This window comes from Aethalodelphis obliquidens, unplaced genomic scaffold (genome assembly GCF_003676395.1).
Source record: "Aethalodelphis obliquidens isolate GAN/ISIS:26980383/991018 unplaced genomic scaffold, ASM367639v1 scaffold12, whole genome shotgun sequence".
Classification (NCBI taxonomy): domain Eukaryota; kingdom Metazoa; phylum Chordata; class Mammalia; order Artiodactyla; family Delphinidae; genus Aethalodelphis; species Aethalodelphis obliquidens.
In genome coordinates this window covers 8,766,878-8,788,470 of record NW_020837956.1, presented here as the reverse complement: position 1 = coordinate 8,788,470, position 21,593 = coordinate 8,766,878, and the positions used below count along the sequence as shown (strand labels likewise).

At 44.5% G+C, this 21,593-nt stretch overlaps 1 protein-coding gene across 7 annotated transcripts in view; it reads right to left on the bottom strand.

The window, feature by feature from the left end:
- Positions 1-21,593, bottom strand: part of THADA (THADA armadillo repeat containing) — a 313,719-nt gene that overhangs the window by 81,830 nt on the left and 210,296 nt on the right. For all 7 annotated transcript variants that reach the window (XR_003434060.1, XM_027113258.1, XM_027113257.1 and 4 more), the window contains one exon: positions 15,977-16,092. Coding sequence is in view for 6 of the 7 variants with exons in the window: in XM_027113258.1 (XP_026969059.1) it covers positions 15,977-16,092 (116 nt within the window). In the remaining variant the exon portion in view is untranslated. The remainder of the gene's footprint in view (positions 1-15,976; positions 16,093-21,593) is intronic.

Genomic DNA, 21,593 nt, shown 5'->3' with positions numbered 1-21,593 from the left:
TCAGGAAAATAATTTTTTTTTCTCTTTCTTTTTCTCTCCCTATTACTTGATGTTTGTTCTGACTTGGAAATGGTACGCTGTGAGTTCAGGGTGAGCCAGAGGTTTGTTCTCCGTCTGTCAAGCCACTTTGATGATGGGAATAAAAGCCTGGGAAAGAGCAAGCCAGCTGGACAGGAAACCAAGCCACAGGGTTTTGGTGGGTTTGGGGATTTTTTTCTTCCCCCAAATGGAAAAATCCTGGCATGGGGCATGGTATAATAAAGATTTAGAGTGTTCGAAAAAAGTCAGGAGTGGTCAGGGTCTAACAGATGGGCTGAAAAACAGCATAATAGTGGTTTTAGAAGGAGTAGCAGGAATCAGGTACTACGAGGACTAAGTTTACATATATAAAATGAAATGAAGGGCTTGTTAAAATTCTTTCTTCCACTCTTTTTATCATTTGTCCCTTGACAAACACCCACCTGAGAACCTGATCTCTGAACTTCATTAAACCTCCTGCCCTCTCTCCTGGAAGTTGGGAGAGGCAGAAGGCAGGGCCGAGACAGGAAGGCTTCCCAGACTCATCCACAATGGTCCTAGTGTCTAGAGGACAGCAGGAGCTCTTGGGAAGTCTGTGATAAATTATTCACTTCTCCTGTCCCTTCCGGAATTCCAGTGGCTGCAGAGCTTTTTAACTGCAGCCCATTCATTCAGAAAACATTTACTAAGAGGAAACTGAGAGCCAGGAATAGTGCCAGGGTATGGAAATATGAAGATGAAATGCTTCAGTGACACAGTCACTGCCCTCAAGGAACTTAGAGTCCTGAATAGTGTTTTTCAAACTGTAGGTTATGATCCATTTTGTTAGTTATGAAATAAACTAGTAGGTGGTGACCAGCATAAGAGAAAGAGAGGAAGGAAGAAGAAGAGGGGGATGGAGGAGGAAGGAGAGAGCTAGCTAGGGAAGGGAAGGAGGGAGAGATGAAGAAAATATAATCCCAGTACATTAAAGTAGTCAGGGTAAGCATCATTCCCTTAAATTGTTTGTTATACACAGGATTTCTATAAAATCCTTGCCCAGAAAGATTTTTTTTTTTTTTTCCTGATACACAGGCCTCTCACTGTTGTGGCCTCTCCCGTTGCGGAGCACAGGCTCCGGATGCACAGGCTTAGTGGCCATAGCTCACGGGCCCAGCCGCTCTGCTGCATGTGGGATCTTCCCAGACCGGGGCATGAACCCGTGTCCCCTGCATTGGCAGGCGGACTCTCAACCACTGCGCCACCAGGGAAGCCCCAGAAAGAATTTTTAATAAATTATCTTTGATATGATATAATTTATAAAATGTAATAATTTTAAGTAAAGATATTGATTGATTTAGTCTAACTCCTTTCTTTTTCTTTTCCAGGTTATAAGTCACCCTCTATTATACTGAATGGTATCAGTGGGGTATGCTTGATATCCAAAATGATGGTGGATATGTCGAATGCTAACATTCCCAAAATTGAATACTCGAATAAATCTTGAGTAAATTCTCTCTCTGTTGCATTTTTTTTTTGCAGACTTTTCATATGTTACATAGACAGTAAAATATCAAACTATACAAGATTTCATAGGTGTGTGTATGTGTGTATATATGTATATATATGTGTATATATACACACATATATACACACACACACAGAGTACAAAGTCATCTGTAAAATGTATTTCTTGTTGTGAGTGGCTGTCAGAAAACCTTGAAAGCCACTAGTTTAGTGACAGAAACACACAACCAATCATATGGTATGATGGGTGCCCAAAGGAAGGGTTGACAGAGTGAAAATTAAGGATGGGGAAGGGGGAAATGCCTAGGTGAGCCCAGAAGTGCCTTGGCAAAGCTGGAGGATGAGGGGGAGTCTGGGAGACAGACCGTGGACAGAATGACCCCAGCAGAGGAAGCACCATGTCCAAAGATGACAGCATGTGACATGTTTGAAGAATAACAAGAAGTGCAAAGAGGATGTGGAAGGGGAGGGACAGCAGGAAACGACAGCGGATGGGTGACATGCCCCAAATGGGAGTGCTGAGGAGTGACCTTTAAGAGCTCCAAAAGCTCCAAAGGGTTGAAGCGCTAGTGGCACCCCATCGATCCAAGTCATGCTGGAAGGCTGGGATCCCTGCTCATTAGCATGAAGCCTTGGTGGGTTCCCTGGAAGAAACAGTTCACTTTGGACATACAAAACTCTTCCAGAAGAATTCACTGCCATACTCAGTGGGCTGAAAACAGCTGTTCTGGCTTTAGGCCACTAGCGTTTGTTAAGGTCTCTAAGTCCGGAGACCATATCTGGACTTCAACAGAGTCAGGGTCTAAGGTCACTCCAGTCTCCAGGGAATTACTCCCGCAGAATCCTGATTAGACTCATGGCTTAACTTTATGAATCTAGAAACCTTTACTAAGCACCATGGGGGACATCCTACTTGGAACAGAAATGGAGGGAGGGGATAAGGTTCTGGCCTTGAAGAGCTTATGGCTGCGCGCGTGTGCGCGTGTGCGTGTGTGTGTGGGGTATGTGGAGAAAAACAAAACACACAAAAAACAGTTTTAGAGAATGTCATGGAGGAGGGGTCTGGAGACATGGAAGGATTTGGCTAGTGAATGGAAAGAAGGAATTCCAGGCAGGAGAGTTCACTGGAGCAAAGATACAAAGGTGGGAACATGCTTGCCACATGCCGGGAAGAATGAAGACCAGAAAATGAAATAGGTGCAGCTGGCCAGCTTGATGGCTTAGAATGACTCTGGGTCGTGAGTCCTGGCAGGGCCCCATCACAGTCCATTGTGGGCTCTTCCTCTAATCTGGGCTCCTACGTGGGCTCACTCCTACACAGGTCACTTCTGGTCTCCACCACAATGAGTACAAAGCACGAGCAGCCTCTCACTGTGGAGCCAGCAGTGGAGTTAATGAAGCAATATCCCGGGGACCACCACCGGGCCTGAAATAGGCTGCAAAGAAGAAAACCCGAAAAAAGAGAGGGAAAGTAGGTGAGAAGGCAGGTGAAAAGCCGGGCCGGGGGTTGGGGGAGAAGAGAAGGTAAAGAGAGCGGAAAAGTAGTAGAAGAGGGAGGAGGGAAATAGTCTATAACGTGTTCCCACGCCCTGCCATGGCCCCCCACTGGACACATGTCTAGCCACGCCGTGTCCTGTATTTAAAACTCACTTCAAAGCCTGTCCTCTAGGAAACCTTCCCTGACTAACCATTAGAGAACAGCCTCTGAGGACAGTCTGAATGGCTGACCTGACGGGCTATTTTTTTGACCTTCCTCTGGTCTCCCAGAGATCCCGCTGGCCATCTTTGTAGTCCTCGGCAGTTTGAGACTCTGCGACAGGGCAGCCGTCTGCAGACCAGACGCCGCCTCTCCCTACATTTGGTTTTAAAAGGAAGAGCTGCTGTGGTTAGGAGGCAGGAGGTACTTCTCTGAGGCAGGCTACATTAAGTCATATAAATGTGGAAGTGTAAATTAAATAAAAAGAACCCCTCTCTCCCTTCTGACTTCCATTTTCACCACAGCTCCCAGCCAAGCAAACATCATACGGCATTCCTGGAGAAACAATAAGGGATTTGTTTAAACCAAGATGCCAAACGGTCATGAATTGCAGAATATATATTTTTAAACAAGTTATTTTCCCCCCGCTGTAACATCCAGAATTCAGATCTGCATGAGGGGCCAGCTGGCAGCAGCACGCAGGCCCCGACTGGCTACCCGGGACTGCTCGTTTACCTTGCCCTCCCCTGGGGGAGGGGAGGCGGGTGACGGCAGAGCTGCTTTTTTATGGTTATGTTCCAACTTCCATCCAGCCATTCTTGGTCTGGAGTTTTGCAAGTGTTTATACTCACACCCACATGTATAAGCTGCCCCAGAGCCCTCCTACTTGGATTTTCCTTTTAAAGTGAAGCCATCTTCGTGCCCTGCTCTGGTGGTTGACCAATTCGTAAGGAATTCTTACCAAGTCATCATGCACAGAGCAAGAGACCATGAGCTGTGAGTCTGTCCAGAAAGGGACCAAATGTCCAGCCATGTGCTACAGAGCACATGGGGCCGCCCCTGGAAAGGCTGATTTTGTCCCTGGGGGACGGAATCTGAAAACAGGGGGCCATAATCACTTTACCAAGGTTCTGGGTCGGCACTCCGCAAAGGCAGGCCCAGGCAGTCTGCACAAGGCCCTGGGGCACTTCTTAGGTCAAGGTCGAAGCCACAGCCGCCTCTGCTTCCCTGGGAGTGCCGCTGCTCAAGAGGAACCCCACAAGCTCAATGCCAAGGCTTTGCCTTTCCCTCCATGAAAGCTCACCTGCCTTTTCAGAGGACTCCCAGGGAGCCTCCCACACCCCCAGAGGCCCTCATAGTTTTCCATCTTTCTATTAGGCATCTTTTTCTCATTAATGTACTAACACTCAAGTTATGTGTACAGAATGAGGAAAAAGGGACCTTGTGTGGGGCTTGGGATTTGTTCAAAGCCTGAAGAAACTGTTTTAGAGGGTGTATGTTTTTTATTCCTTTTATGAGAGATGCATGTTTCCCCCCTTCTGTGACTTGTTTAAAAGTAAAGTTTAATATGCTGCCAGAGGAATTGCTGGTTAATAACTTAATAAGCAATGTGCTAGGAATTATGGGAGAAAAGTATTATCCAAGAAAACTTTTATTGTACAGTTTGGGGCTTGGAGGATATATAGCTTCGGTTATTATATAAAATGCTAACAGAAGTCCCCTTTCTTTTCAACCTTAATTTCTCCCTAGAATTATTAAAAAAGGATATATTAAGTGAGGTGAATGAACACTTCTAGAAGCTGCGTGAGAAGTCTGCATGTAGATCACAGGTGAGAATTTCTAACAGTACAGTCAGAACTCTGCTAATGTGAACCTGGCAAAGCACACACTTGGAAATTAGCCTTGGCAATAATAATAATATCAACGGCATTTTATTAAAAGTTTTATCTTCGGGCTTCCCTGGTGGCGCAGTGGTTGAGAGTCCGCCTGCCGATGCAGGGGACACGGGTTCGTGCCCCGGTCCAGGAGGATCCCACATGCCGCAGAGCGGCTGGGCCCGTGAGCCATGGCCGCTGAGCCTGCGTGTCCGGAGCCTGTGCTCCGCAACGGGAGAGGCCACAACAGTGAGAGGCCCGCGTACCGCAAAAAAAGAAAAAAAAAAAAAGTTTTATCTTCAAAAAATATTTTATCTTTAAAAGATTCTTAAGAGAGAAGAAAAGTAGGCATTATTATTCTCATTTTTATAAATCAACAAGGTAGCTCATATAGCTCAAGTGACCTATCCAAGATCGGGGCAAAAACCAAGAATAGAACCAAGGTTTTCTAGACAAATTGTATCCGTGTGTCCCAAACACAATCAGATGAAAAGTGAGACCCTGTGCCAAACAATTAGGGTATTTCGGTTTGCAGCCACGCACTCTGGTGCTGTGTCCTGGTCACCAGTGTGGTGAAGAGCAAGGCTCTGAGCACAGCTGCTTCAACATGGCTGATGATGCAGACAAAGACTTAGCTACCTGACAATAAATATTCCCTATATTTGCTTAGCTCTTTTGTACCTGCATACCCATTACTCACCATGTCCTTCCCCACCCTCACCTATTGCACATTTTGGAGCTTCCAACTTTACAGACAAAAACTGAAGCCCAAAGAAGTTCGAGGTCACACATCACTGGTTAGTAGCTGAGCAGGTGCCAGAACCCAGACCTACTACCCGCGAGTGCACCCTGCCTCCCTCAACCTCTGGGAGGTGCGTTCACAGCTAGAGGCTTTTCCACTCACCCAGTGCCTCTCCAAGTGACCCTCCCTGTGGTCACCCAGGAACACAGGGCCTTTGGGCTGGTGAGGGTCCCTTCCGGCTCAAGGGGGAATAAACTCCCGAACGTGCGTGGGAAGCTATTTCCAGAGGCCTGCAGGACAGTCCAGTCGCTGAGGAAACCTGGGCATCACTGGCAGCTGAGGGGAAGGACGACAATGAGGCTCCGGAGGGTCTCTCTCAAGTCCGCTCCCTTGGCCCATTCACGTGAGACCTGCCCACGTGCCCCACAAGCCTTCCTAGGGTCAGCCCGAAGCTGGCCACAAAGGACAAATGCACCAAGGCTAAGTCAGCTCAGTATGAGGACAGAGAAGCAGGAAGTCAAGTGAGGCCTCAACAAGTGCTCCTGCCAGGTCTGTGTGCTGCCTGAAAGCCTGCCCCCAAGTTACTGACTTGAGTTAAAGGCATTGCCTCCAGAAGATCACTACTGAAAAACAGTTGTACTACCCAGAAAAATTAACTTATTTACACATTAGCACTTGGTAACATGTGAGCATGATTTGTTGGTCATACCAAGTGGCAGTCAGCCAGCTGAGAGTGGATTTCTGAGGAAAGGGGAATCTAGAATAGCAAAGTTTTGGTGGCAATAAGGTCTAGTGCATGGTGCCCTATCCAAGGAGGGCAGCTCAAGGGCCTGGGGTTGTGGTATTTTCTGTGAGGATGATCAGGCTGCAGCAGAGGAAGCGAGAGAATCAAGAGGCAGGAAACAGATTTGCTATTTCTTGAATACATCCCTAATTTGGGCTATCTTCGGAGCCAGACACATCTGTCAAGTAGGAAGAAGTTACTTGCCCCCTTGTGTCTATTTTCCTGTCTACAGATAGTGGTTTGGATTAGATCCCTGTTTTGAAATAGGGAGTCAAGGTGCTCTCTGGAGTCCCTTTTGGGGCTCCCAATGGCTGAGAAGCTATGTGGGTGGGCCTCCAGGCCCCCATCTCAACTTGCAACGTATTTGCCATCTCTATTATCTTGAATATCTTGAACTTCCACTTAAGCTTCTGTTTGAAGAAAGGATTCCACTGGATTAGACGATCTCTAAATTCCCTTTCCTGCTATAAACGCTGTGGTTCTACGGTCTTCTTAGCAACGCTGAACAGACAATAGCCATGAAGTCTAAAATGCACAGAAGCAGCATCTCTATTCCCAACACTCGCTGCCCAGGCAGGCCACAGGGGCCTCCAAGTGCCAGACGGAGCTGGTGGACTGCTACTAGGGAGCTTTTGTTAGCCTCCCCGAGGGGCTGGAGATTTTGTCCATCACTGAGAGAGGCTGGAGAGATTTAACACACCCCTCAGTGTATCTCATGAGCATGGAGACAGCAGCCTATTTACCAGTGTAAGCCTGAGCTTACTGACTTCCTCTTAACTCTTGGATCAGATCCAAATTCCTCTGGCTGACATTTAAGGCCTGCCACAACTGGTCTCTTATCAAATCTTGCACTGCTCTCCAAACACACCATGTCTTCTCCAGCTCTAATCCCCCACTGGCCCACATGCAAATGCCTTCTCCAACAGTGTGCCACTGTACATACTGTCCACCATCTTGATATGCTCTTGTCTCACCACTTTTGGCGTTTCCAAATCACACCCATGCTCTAAGACCCTGCTCAAATACCTAACTCCCCTAGAAAGCCTTCCCTGGCTATCCCAGTCCACATTCTTTTTTGAATTCGTATACTTATTATATGTACTACAGAGTTAGAATTCTACATGAATGTCATTGTTGGTTGTTTCACATGGATAAGCTCTTTTCAACTAGACTGGATCATAGCTAAACTCTGACAATAATACAGACTTAACTATATATGCCTAGGTGGTCCCCATGATGCGAGCACTGTACTAAGATTCCTTCCTTTGTACTTGGGCAATGAGACCTTCACAACTTACTTAGCAACATAGGCTCTATACCACTATAACTTCACTTATTCTCCAATCTATGAAAATTAACCTTATCTAACAATTAAATCTCACCTAGTCTTTAAAGACTTCTCCCTTCTCCAAGACATCCTTGACATTCCAACCCCCACTAGCTGGGTCCTGTGATACAGTCTGACCTCATTCCAGCACTTACTAAATTCTTACTTCTTTACAGTTACTTAAATCCACACCTGTCTTATTCACTTGGCTTTTGAAATAGGGACAATATCATTCATCTCTATATTCCCCACTGTGCCTATGACACTGCTTTGTACTGTCTGTGAATCTGAATTGGCTTGGATTCATTGGGAATGGCTCAGTGAAGGTAACCAAGGTGTTGATTTACCCAAAAGATGAAGCATGTCACATGCTAAGAAAAAAAAAAATAACCCACTATATTAGAGTTTTACATAATACTGTGAAAATGTGTTGAGGCCATTTAAAGCCTGCATCCCTTGCAAGCCGGGCAATGACAACACTGCCCAAATCTTCCAACAACAATACCCCAGGAAGCCAACAGCTACAAGTGGAGCAAGACAGATATTTCTGAGCCCTTTATCAAACTAATTACTACCTCTAGGTTAGGTCTGCAGATTTCTATATTTAAAAGTAGAAAGTTGGGGGTTGAATTCTTGATGTGCAGTTGCATAAACAAACGATCTTTATTTCTCACCGCAATATGAAGAAGCTTTGATCTTGGGCAACTTATTCAAAGGCACAGTTTAATATACTGATCATTTCTGACTGCTTTTACCTGACTAGTTTCCATAAGCTTGGTCTGTCAACAAGAAGTATATCCTATATTCTCAAGCTTCACTTCTTAAACAGCTTATTCTTTTAAGACGTAACATATTTTTAAACGGAATATCCAATGAAGAAAATGTTTTGCACCTTGTCCATTGCTTTGGGTTGAAATGTGCTAACTTAATGTCTCTCTCTGTTTTTAAAAATACAAACAGGATCTCATCCCGAGATATCATGACCTTGAACATTCCTGAGAAGTCTGAAAGGGAAGTGAACAAATGTCAACAAGCTTGGGTCTAAAATACACCAACTTCATTTCTCTCATCATTCAAATATGTGTGAGGCTCAAAGAGACTTTGAATAGGCTGAGCTGGGGGATTAAAGAGGGGTCCTGATGAGAATCTCCCTCCCCAATAAAATCTGGGGGTTGAAAGAAAAGCAATTAAAAAGGGGGCAGGGGAGTACTGGGGAAACTTTTATTTTGAAAAAAAGAAAAAGAGCGTAGAAGAAACAAACCCAAAGAAAACCCAACCCCCAGCAATGCCTGGAAACTTGCTATGTAAGTAACCATCCCTGTTAAGGCTTGCTTCCCTTAAAGTTTTGGCAGGGACCACAAATGATAGCCTTAAAATGCCACATGATCATCTGAATATTTTAACAACCCACCCCGACTGGATTCATTTCAGCAGCATGGGAATGAAATGCAACCTGCAGCTGTGGCAAAGGGCTGGGGCCCCTCGGAGCAGTTGTGAAAGAAGGACCTCTTGCCTGGGGAGAGGACTGGTCTAGAAGGCACGAGGGATTTGGGAAGGGCTAAGGGACAGTGGGAAAATGGAATCAGACCTAAGTCCCAGGATTCCTGCCTGGGAAGTGGAGTCTCTCGTGTGAATAAATCTGGTGGTTAGAAAATAACTGCTGTCTTCAGCTGTAAAGCAAAACAGAACCCTAAAGCAGGACTTCTGCAGCTAGCCACAGAACCCGCTGTGGCAGAACTGGGATTGCCACACAAAAGCCAGCCCTAGCTTTGTCTCTATAAGCATATTTTCCTTATATATTTAAATCCCAGGCCTTCCAGGTTCACACCACCTCAGCTTAGTGGGGGGACCAGTAAGAAGTAGAGAAAATGGGGAGAGCACATGAGAGTATGGCTAACGGGGTGGACAGGGAAGGCAGTACTAGGGAGATGCAGAAGCACACGGAGGAGTGACAAGGGGGCGCCAGGAGCACTGATGGGGAAGCTGGATAGGAAGTGCATGGATCATACAGCTAACACTTTTTGCAAATAAGAATTAACTTGGGTTAACAAATCATTAGATCCAGCACAAAGAGAAGGTCTTCAACAAACATAAGCTCCCTCCATCATCTCTTCCCTCCATCAGCACTGTTTTATTCAAAAATTTATTTCCCAAGGTTGATTTCCTAGTAACCTTGGGACCTGTTCTTGTATTCTTGAGAGGCTGTTTTTCTCACCAGAATATCAGACTGTTATTTTTCAAAATGATAAATATTCACTGCATGCCAACAAAGCCTGGGTCCTACCCCAGGCACTGAGTCCACTGGGATGGCTGCCCGGACAAGGGAGTGTGGACTTCCCGTAGAGAGCACTGGGGCCATGCGGTCCCCCTCGGTGCAGGTCATCCCAGGTGGATGGAGGAAGGATTCTGGGCTGACCCCTTCAGGAGCCTCACCCTCTCCCACGGCTCCAAGCTCCAGACACAAGCCCTGAGAATGAGGGTGTGAAGATGGGAGTATTTCAACGGGCGGGGTGGAGCTGGGTGCTCACAGGGGCCGACTCTCTGATCCTTGGCCCTCAAATACTGTCTCAGAACCAGCAGCATCGGAATCACCTTGAAGCCTGTCAGAAAAGCAGGATCTCAGCCTCCACCCCAGACCTACTGAAGGAAAGTCTTCACTTTAAGGGGCCCCCAGGTGATTCATGAGCAGATCTGAGAAGCACTGTTCTAGAAAATGCTTCAGTTATCACCATTCAAAGCCCTGACGTAAAAACACTGGATAGATGGAAGCAATGTGGTCCAGCGGAAAGAACCCAATGAGGAGCAGGAAGTTAAGCTCTCCACAAACGTTAGCTGTTGTCAGGTAGTTGTTACACCCTGGTCAGCTGTGTGAAAATGGGCAAATCCCCCAACCTCTCTGGGCTGAACTTTCCCATATGCATGGGGATGGGAGTGGACTACAACAAACTTTATGATTCTTTCCAGTTCTAAAGTTCTAGATCTATGATTCTATTTGACAAGACTCTGTTTTGTCGCCCTCTCTACACTAAAGTAGGGGTTTTAATAAGCAGTTGCTGTATTTAATATAGCCTGGCATACAGCAGGGCTTAATAAATATTTGTTGAATGAATGGGAAATAAACTTGAGTGGCCAGTAATGGAACAATGGTAAGGTAAACTTAATGCCTGATTATTCAGGTGACAAAAATATGCTACCTTTAACAAGTGATGTTTTCAAAGATATTTTTCTTATTACAAAACCAGGCAAAAAGCAATTTACTTTTGGCAACGCATAGACAGGAAAGTAGAAAGCAAAGCAAAAAAGAAAAAATTATTATAAGAAGTCAGGACGATAACCTTAGAGGAATGATAGAGTACAAAGAATTTTTTTAATGTTTGTTATTAAAAAAATTTTTAAATTGTGATAAAATATGCATAATATAAAATTTACCATCTTAACCATTTTAAGTGTGCAGTTTAGGAGTGTTAAGCACATTCACATGGGTGTACCACCAATTTCCAGAACTCTTTTCATACTGTAAAACTAAAATTCTATTAGTTGAACACTAACTATTTCCCTTTCCCCAGCCCCTGGTAACCACCATTCTACTTTCTGAGTCTTTGAATCTGACTACCCCAGGAACCTCACATAAGTGCAATCATGTAGCATTTGTCTTTCTGTCATTGGCTTATTTCACTTTGCATAATGTGCTCAAGGTTCATCCATGTGGTACTGTGTGTTAGAATTTCCCTCATTTTTAAGGCTTAATAATATTCTATTGTCCATATATACCACATTTGTTTATCCATTCATCCATCAATGGACACTTGGGTTACTTCTACTTCTTGGCTATTGTGAATAATGCAACTAGAACATGTACAAATATCTCTTCAAGATTCTGCTTTCAATTAATTTGGGTCTATACCCAGAAGTGGAATTGCTAGATCATATGGTAATTCTATTTTTAATTTTTTTGAGGAAACACCATACTATTTTCCATAGCAGCTACACCATAAAGAGTTTTCAATAAGAGCAAATGCTTTCACGATACTGTTAAATGGAAAAAGTAAGCTACAGCTTACACATATATAGCATAATCTCAACTACATTAAAAAAGCATATGAAGAAAGATGAAGTAAATAACATGAAACTGTTAACCAATAACAGTGGGTTCCACTAGATGTTGGTAAGAGTAGACTTATATTCTCTTCTTTTCCCTAATTTTCTATGATGAGCACAAACTACACTGACAGTCAAGAAAAAAATGTGAAAAAAATTCAGTAGGACACATTTTTCTTCTTGGTCATCACATCATCCATTGCATGGAATCTGACAGTCCATTAAGTTTACCACATTTACTAAAAGGACACACACATACACACACACACACACACACACACACACACACACACACACAGAGGTTTTTCTTTTTATAACCAAAGGAGACGCTAGATAACTGAATTGATTTCTGAAAAATTTTAAGCCCAAAATAACAGTAATTCCAACTCTCAATCAAAGTAAATAAATCTTTTCTCCTCTTTCTCTTACTTGACAGGGCTTTTTAAAAGTCCTTCCTATTCAGGTGGGACCTGTGATCCAGCTGGGACAGAAGAGCTGGAATCTGTACATAGCAAGGGCAGCAGACAGGGCCTCGAGCGGGGCTGCACTGACCTCCTCTCCCACAGTCAGCCTCGCCAGGCCACCAGCTGACCCCTAGTTTCACTCAGTTTCTGGCCTGGGTCAGCTTAGTTCTCCTTCAGTAGTTGGTAAACTGCCTTTGCACCAGGAGAGAGACAGTAAACTGGATTGAGGAGAGAGGGATGGAGGAAAAAGGGGAAGGAAGGGACTTGAAGGATTAACCAGCTGATTTCCATAAAGGCTTTGACATCTTGGAATGAAAAGCGGCCTGTAAGAGCAGAAGCCCAGTCCCCTACTCGGGCCATGTTGCCAGCTGGCCATTCATCACCAAAAATTCCCCAACAAATCCATGGCTATTGCTTAATCACCTCATATAAATTCCTATTAATCTTGCAAAGTCAAAACACAAATATATGACAAAAGTCTTTATTTTATATGCCCTCAATTTCGGGGTTAAAATTTTAAAAACGGAACTGGTCATCCAATGGCTCCAATGTACTTTTTTTTTAAACCCCTTTTTGGGGAATAAATAAATTACATCCTCACTAATGTTTTTGTACACACTGGACTGAATAAACTCAAGCTAATGATCAACATAAATTGAAGAAGGAAAAGGTGTTAGTGCTAAAATTTAAACCGACTTTTTTTTTTTTTTGCAATAACACTGACATTTCAAGCTATACTAAGAAGATACAGAAAATCCTTAGTAGGCACAAAAGAACATTTATTCCTCTTTCTTTTGTAAATTTCTATGGACATAAAGGAGCCTCTTCAGCAGCCAAATTTGGAATGCTCTGCATTGTAATGGTTTTCAGGGGAAAAGAATGTGAGAATGTAAGTCAGGGGTTGGCTTTGAGAAGGGCCCACTAGGACCCATAAGTGGCTCATCTGAGCATGGGGCTCCCGGTGCAGACAAACACCTTCTGGGACAACACTCTCTGAGGACCTCAAGGGCAGGGCAGGCGTGCAACAGGCTGAGGCTTCATCACTTATATCTGATTCTATACCTTCCTATTCAGGAAACTCAAAGTTATCCTGCCAGTGACGTGGATAATCCAGAAAAACTGACACGTGGCTTTGGGATACATTGTGTTCTGGCCATGTGTTTTCCTTTCAAACTCTATTCCAGGCTCTGAACACATCCTGCTTAATATGGTAAAAGTGAACTGGGGAGCAAGAGGAAGCCTGGTGTTAACAGACCACCCACGGAGTGTAAAGTTCACACTTGGATAATAAAGAGTTGACTGTACTGGAAACATAAAAGTGGCTTTCCTGGACTCTGGGCAAAGAAGGTGGAAACCCAGTGAATTTCAGTGATTCATGCCTTTGTTTTCTAGGGCTGGAAAATCATGGAGGAAAATCAGAGAATGGGGGGGAAGGGTGGATGCAGACAATAATGAAAAGACTGATTAGAAAACTGCAATTTTCTTAGTGCAATTAGAAGACCAGGAGGACTTCTCCAGCTGAAGAGGGGGCTGATGGCAGCTTTGTCATCCATCACAGGGAACTGCACAACATGAAGGCCCATTCAGATGGCTGGCCTATTACTCTATCTCCTCCTTCCCAGCCAACAAGCAGGAATTGACTCAGGAAGCCAACAGATGATGAATTTCTATAAGACCCATCAAGGGGTAGCAAACTAAGGGGGCAGAAATTCCTTCCTTATAGAACTTTAAGAACAGGAGATTCAGATTTTGTCTTGGGGCAGTCCTGGCTGGAAGCAGGGGTTTCAATAGGATCGTTTCCCTGACTTCCTGATCCCCAGAAATAATAGCTACGAGGACCAGGCCTACTAATTGGTAAACAGATGAGAGTACAAATATGATCACAATTCTTTGTTCTCTCAAAAAAGCCATCTTGGGAAGTTCTCTAAAAGCCACACAGAAGCCAAATGATACTAGGCTCAGGGGAGCAGTTTATGGTCAATGAACTCCTGTTCTCTAAATAAAAGAGAAAACAAAAATCGTACTAAAAATGAGAGGCTAACCATTAACCATCACTTTACTGGCATTTCAGATACTAGAGAATTTCCCCATCACTATCTCTGGCCAAAGATACAGGTGTTTAGACAAACATGGAGACTCACATCTCTACCCACTGAGGAATTCTTCACTGGGTTGCTTTCCTTTCACCAAGCGGCCTCCACATATCTCCTCAGCCCCATTCTCTGCTACACATACCTTATACTTTAGGTTTCAGAAGAGCTAACTTCTTTCTAGTTCTCCACACTCACCATGTCATTTCATATTGCTATGTTTTTGCCTATGACATTCCCTGAGCCTGGAACACCCCGCCCTACCCTGGCCACTTGGCAAAATTCCCAACTCTTGAAGGCATCCACCCTCCAAATGCCGGGCTACTCCTGTACCTACTACATACATTTGTTATCATACTCACCATATTCGATGAAAATTATTTATTTACACATCTTCTCACCTCCTGGATGGGAGCTCCTTGAAGCCAGGACTAATTCTTTCTACACCTTTGCATCCCTACATCTCCTAACACAGCGGCTATCGTGTAGTCTATGCTCGCTCACAAGACTTTGTTGAATTACACTGATTTGTGGGTCTCACATTAACCATTGCTTGTCTTGCCATATAAGATGGGAGACCAACAAAAGTGAACAAAAGCACATTTTTTGAAAAATAAAAAAGAGGCTGTTATGTTAGACAACCAACATACTAATTATTAATCAAAGGCAATATACCACAGCATGGAATGTGGTAGCCTATGGGCCTCTGCTGGACCCCCCTTCTCCCAGAATCACAGAGGATGTAGCAGTGGGTGGGAGGCCCTTGCAGTAACACAGATTTTGAACAGAGTGTTACAGAGAGGACTCCTTGTGTATTCGAGAGAAATTGAGAAATTCTTTTTGCTCCATCTTTCACATGGTAAATGTTCTAAGTTTCAGAAAAAACTAACGATGGCAAGGATGAATAAAAGAAAAAAAAACGTATCCACTCTCCTTTGCCTTGCTTATTCAATCTTCTCTACTACCTACCCAAAAAGGCAATTTGCATGTCGTTTTCTTATTCACCTGCTCTGGGCCCCTCTGAAGCTGCTCAAGTCTAACATCAATCTCTCATCTCTGAGCTGCAATGGTACCTGATAGTTTGTACCACATGATTTAGTCAATTACTGCCTTTCATTGTTAGGATATCTAACACAGGGCTGGGCACATAGCAGGTATTCATAAAAACAAGCTGATTGGTGGACAGATAAAAAGCCATATTACATGCCCCCCAGCCACACAGCAGTTTTAGAAAAATTGTCAAGAAAATATTTTTCTTTCTTTACCACAACCCAAAGTTCAAAAAAGATAAATACTCCTGGGCTTCCCCGGTGGCTCAGTGGTTGAGAGTCTGCCTGCTGATGCAGGGGACACGGGTTTGTGCCCCGGTCCAGGAAGATCCCACATGCCGCGGAGCGGCTGGGCCCGTGAGCCATGGCCGCTGAGCCTGTGCATCCGGAGCCTGTGCTCCGCAACGGGAGAGGCCGCAACAGTGAGAGGCCCGTGTACCGCAAAAAAAAAAAAAAAAAACAAAAAACTCCCACAACTAGAAACAGCATTTCTCCAATGTATTCCTAACCCCTGATAACTCCATGCTCACGTGGGGCTTTAACATACCTCTTGGCCAGCCAGATTTTGGCTTTAGTACAAACAGCGACGTCAGCCAGCTCCTGCTGAAAGTATGTATTCATTCTGTATTTGGAGTCTGAGAAGGCTTGTAACAAATGAAAAACCTAAACCAAAAAAAGAGAAAAAGCAATATCCTGCTGTGAAAATATATTTTTCCTAAATGTCCAGTTCCTCCCTTTTAGGTTTCCTTAAAACATTCCCCTCAAAGAAAACAGACACCTGCAAAATGTGGCTCTGGTCTCTTTGCAGAAAAATCATGTTGGTCTTGGAGGACGCAGCAGGTGGCGAAAAACCAACGTCTTTCATCTGTACCTGTGCTCTGGGTTCCTCGCACAAGTCCAAAAAATGAAGATTACTCTGTGACCAGTCATTAGATGCCAAGAGCTTATTAGTTACAAACAACCTATAAATTGATTTTAGCAAAGAAATGCAAACATCTTTCTCTATCTTAGCAGTCTCATATGGAAAAAAAAAAGTACTTTTTAAAGTCAAAATCTTACTACACAGGAAAAATCAAATGTCTGTGAGTCTAATCTGGTTTGGGGTTTATCACAACATGCTTGGCTAAAGAAGCAGGCCGCAATGATGCTTGCCTTCGCTAACAGTGGACAGTGATGTCTGTAAACTATTTAGGTTTTTTAGATCTTCCCTGAGATGTCAGGAGCCGAGGGAGCACTGCAGACACACCCCACTTTCTTATTCTTGCATGACATTATATATCAGAATTAAGCAGAGAAAGACAAATCCTGTTGTATCTCTCCAGCAGCCTATATTTAGAATGAAGGCCACAATTCCAGCAAGCACGTGCCATAGGCCGTGTGTGTGTGTGTGTGTGTGTGCGCGCGCGCGCGCGCATTGGCACACGCACGTAAGTGTATCTTGGGTTCACTCAGTGATGACATCAACAAGGCCTTTGTGAGAAGTACAAACCTGCAGCAGAGAACAAAAGTGGACAAGGGCGTAAATGGGATCCACTGACCTTAGCCAGTGTCAAGGGAAAAGACATGTCAGAGAAATCCTTCAGTGCCCTTATCAAGGGGAGGAGGAGGGTGGAGCAAAGCAAGCACAGATAAACACATCAAGAACTTGGAAAGTCTATTTTAATAAACAGTTTGTTTTCTTTCCCTATTGTATTCTTTACCAGAGCGGCACATGATTCTACCTAAGTAACAAGATTCAACTTTTTCTTCTCTCTTTCCTGTCAGTGAGGGACTTGAGAGTTAAATACAGAAGGAAGCAATGAGGAAAACCAAAGGCCAAGATAAGAGATCCAGAGTCATCAGACTCTAAATGGGTATGAGCTGGCAGGTTTTCCCGGGTCAGAGATCTGCTATATGCTGAGCACCTGTGGTTTAGAGAGTCAAGGAAATTTTGATTACTTATTTTATGTAACTGCTATTAAAAATCTTTTTCTTCCTAAATAGAAGTAATTGTACAGGAGAAGGCACACAAGTCCCCATGTGGAGACTGCAAATGCTTTCTCTAATAATTGATCTGTTATTTCAGAAGCAACCGATCAACCATCACTACTTCACTGCACTCCCCACAGGGACTCACACCGCCCGTCATGAAGTCTGGAGCAATGAGTCTGGCCGGGGCTTCTGTTCTTATGCGATGACTGCCAGAGTGAAAAGACTACCTCCCTCTGCCCGAATCCCCAGCATCCTGAAAGAGCTGGCAAAGCCACTGGGCCTAGCTTTACTTCTCTCCACAGCTGCACAAAACCAACCACCAGGGCTTTTCATGGTGTCACAGGATTATAATTAATCAGCAGACACCAGCAAAATACATGACTTTGGAATTTACTTGTAAAGAAAGCCGTGAGATTTTCAAACGCCTCTCATTTAGAAGCAATCACTTCAAAAATAACTCCTGATGGATGTTTAAACTTAGTCCTATATTTGCTCACCTTACTTGGCAAAAACAAGGCTGTTTTTGAAACGCTTGGTAGCTCTGGTTTATGAAAATCGGCCTACAAGTCCATCAATTCTGTCACCTTGGGCACAAACCAGACAACAATTGTGATCCTGGTTATTCACCAGGAACGGAGAGCGATCTATTTACATGGAACAAATAGAGGGGGAGGTACGCTTAGAAGAACCTCGGTGGAAATAAGCACGTAGGAAAGACAGAGTAATACAAGTGAAAGACAGGGTCAGAGAAGACAAGCAAAACAGGGGGCAGGGGAGGAGAAGGAGCAGAGAAGCCAGAGGGAGGGGAGAGGAGAAAAAAGGCTTATGAGCAAATGTATGAAACAGGTTACTATATTTTTTGTTTTTTTTATAAATTTATTTTATTTATTTTATTTCTGGCTGCATTGGGTCTTCGTTGCTGCGAGTGGGCTTTCTCTAGTTGTGGCAAGCGGGGGCCACCCTTCGCCGCAGTGCACAGGCTTCTTACTGCGGTGGCTTCTCTTGATGTAGAGCATGGGCTCTAGGCACGCGGGCTCAGTAGTTGTGGCACACGGCCCAGTTGCTCCGCGGCATGTGGGATCCTCCCGAACCAGGGCTCAAACCTGTGTCCCTTGCGTTGGCAGGTGGATTCTTAACCACTGCGCCACCAGGGAAGCCCCAGGTTACTATGTTTGAGATAACTTTTTCCTTCAAGATAATTAATGAAAATATTTGAAAATATGATTACCCTCATATGGCATTAAGAGTGCTGGGTTTGGGACTTCCCTGGCAGTCCAGTGGATGAGACTCTGTGCTTCCACTGCAGGGGGCACAGGTTCAATCCCTGGTCGGGGAACTAAGATCCCACAAGCCCCATGGGGTGGCCAAAAAAAAAAAAGAGTGCTGGGTTTAATTCTCTCAAGAAAAATGAGGCCATCCTTTGCATTCAGTCCAGAAGTGAGGCCAGGCCCCTGGAACTCTGGTCCAAGGTCAGATCCAGGAGCTCCAGGCAGCTCCCAGGAAGGATCATTTGTCCATCAGCTCTGAAAGGACAGCAGGGGTGAGGCAGCTCATCCTCCTCCCGTCCTTTCCTAAAGTTCTGGTCCAGAAGAACTTCTGGGCAAAGAGTGTGGTCAAGCCCAGGCCTGGGATAACTTGGAAACAGCCTATAATACAGGACTGTATCAAACCAAACACAGAGAAACTGAAGCTGCCAGACCTGAGGATGATGACTAACTGAGAACAGGAGAACTCTGAGGAGCTTAGTGTCACTTTAGGCGTCTCAAATTTGCAACAGGATTCCAACATTCAGTCCAAAAATATTTATTAAACAACTATTATTACCAGGCACTGTCCTAGGGGCTGCAGCAGAGAACACATAGAATCCCTGCTTTCCTGCAGCTTACATTCTAGTTGCAAATAAACAGAAAACCAATCATTTCCCAGATGCTGCCTGGTTGGGATTTATAACCTGCACGATAGCATCGCCATCACTTTGCTCTTATGCGTGGCCTCACCCTTCACCACATCCAGTGCAGAGCAGGAATTCAACAAGCATTTGCTGAACTGATGTCGATATTGGATGCCCCTTCCTGTATTAACTCTGCCTTTAAGACACGTGCCCATGGGTCTGGTGAGTTGCTGTTGGTGCCAACCCCATGTTAGGAGCGGAAACACAGAGCTGAATAATACGCACTCCTCACTTCAGTGGATTCCTAACCCTAGTGGATTCCTAATCCAGTGGGGAAGGCAGGGAGGCTGGATCAGTAGTAAGAATGTAGCCCTGTGGGCGGGGCAAGGAGCACAGCCTTTGGAGCCAGGAGGACTTGGGTGGAAACCCAGTTCCTAGCTGTGGGGCTTTGGGCCACTTGTTCACCTCGGTTTCCTCGCAGTAAAGAGTATAATAATGTCTACCTATCTGACAGGACTGTAGAGAGATTTTAAAGAATATATATGTAGAGTACTTGGCACACGCTCGGCACCTGATCAAAATGCTAGTTCTCTTTCTGTCTCCTCCCTCCCTTCCAGCCCCCATTCCAAAAATAAACAGAGATGGCTTTGCAGGAATATCATATTTGCAAATATGGGATTCATATTTGGCCTTGAAAAGAATCTTGCCAGAATTGGGGAAAGAATACGCAAGCAGAGGAAAGTGAATTATTAAAAAGTGTTAAAGAGTATTAAAACATTGGTATTGCCAACAACAAAAAAATGAACCTTAAGGTAAACTATGGACTTTAGTTAATAATAATGTGTCAATATGGGTTCATTAATTGTAACAAACATACCACTCTAATGCATGCTATTAATAACAGCCAACTGGGGAGAGGGGCTGGGGAAGAGAGGAATAACATGGAAACTCTTTGTACTCACTTTTTCTATAAATCCAAAATTGTTCTAAAAAAACCCGTTAAGTAAAAAAAAATATTGGGACTGCTTAGGGGACAGCAAATAGTTGCATGTAACAATATCACAGCCAGGGTGTGCGTAGGGTAGCAGGAGACACAGCTGGAGATGGGTCAAGTCAGACAAAGAAGGATCTCAAAGGCAGCATCGAGGGATGTGCATTCTGTTCTGGAGACAGCAAAGACCTCCTCAGACAGAGCTCTTATGTGATCAGATCTGTAATGCGGAAAGAAAAGGCCAGGGGCAGTGAGGCGGCTGGACCAGAAGGGGCAGGGTGAGTGAGACTACTGCCAGTCTAGACAAAAGGTGACGTTTGAAACTGGAGCCTGGAAACCAAGAAGAGCTCGTGGACCAAAAGTGGCTGCAGATGTTTCATCCGGCCTACACAGTATTTTGAAATCATCATTTATGAATTGGGAGGTTTCACATCAGAATCACCCTGATGTCTAAACTCTTTTGAAAAATGAGAAGATCTGACAATTTGATTTTGTGACACTCCCCCTCACTCCTCCCCAATCTAAACGATGGCAGCAGTGGAATGCAGAGGAAAGGGTACATTTGAGAGATGTTTTGGAGGCTGAAGAAGCAGGACTTGGCAGCTGCTCTAGACCTGGAGTTGAGGGTCAGGAAAGAGACCTTCCCTCAGGCAGCTGGGGATCGAGGGCCATGCTTCAAGACAGGGATCACGAGAATATGTGGCAGGATTGGGAATGAGGGAGGGGGATTTAATGAGTTTGGTCAGGAATATCCATGTGAGGCTTGTTAGGGTAATTTATCTTCCAAATCAGGAATTCTTTTGAGAGTGAAAAAGAGCTCTATTAATAATCACACTGGGACAGACCAAGACTGTTGGTGACCTCCAGCTATAGCAGGCCCCTTGGAGAAAGGTTAGAGTGGACTTAGGGGTGTCTCCAGCAAAAAAAAAAAAAAAAAAAAAAAAAAACAACAGGAGAAAGCTTTATTGACTTAAAACAGCTGTGACCAGGTCAGAAAGAGACAAAAAGCACACAGAAAACAACCAAGTGCAAAGCAACATCATCACCCATGACTATCACAGGAGGCCTGGGACTGCCCAGAGATGAGCTGGTCACACCTGCCCCGAGGAGGGGGTGGTCAGGAAGCAGCTAGAGCGGACTAAGACTTCTTGCCCCTGAGATGCAAAAGCCTTAATGAAACTCCGGGAGGATCTAAGAAAAGTCTGGAGAACAGTTAGCCTCTGCCCACCCCCATCCCCACTCTAAACACAGAGAGACTGAGGGGAGCCCCAAGCATCTGTGTAAAGCATGGGGTCCATGCTGGCAGCTTTG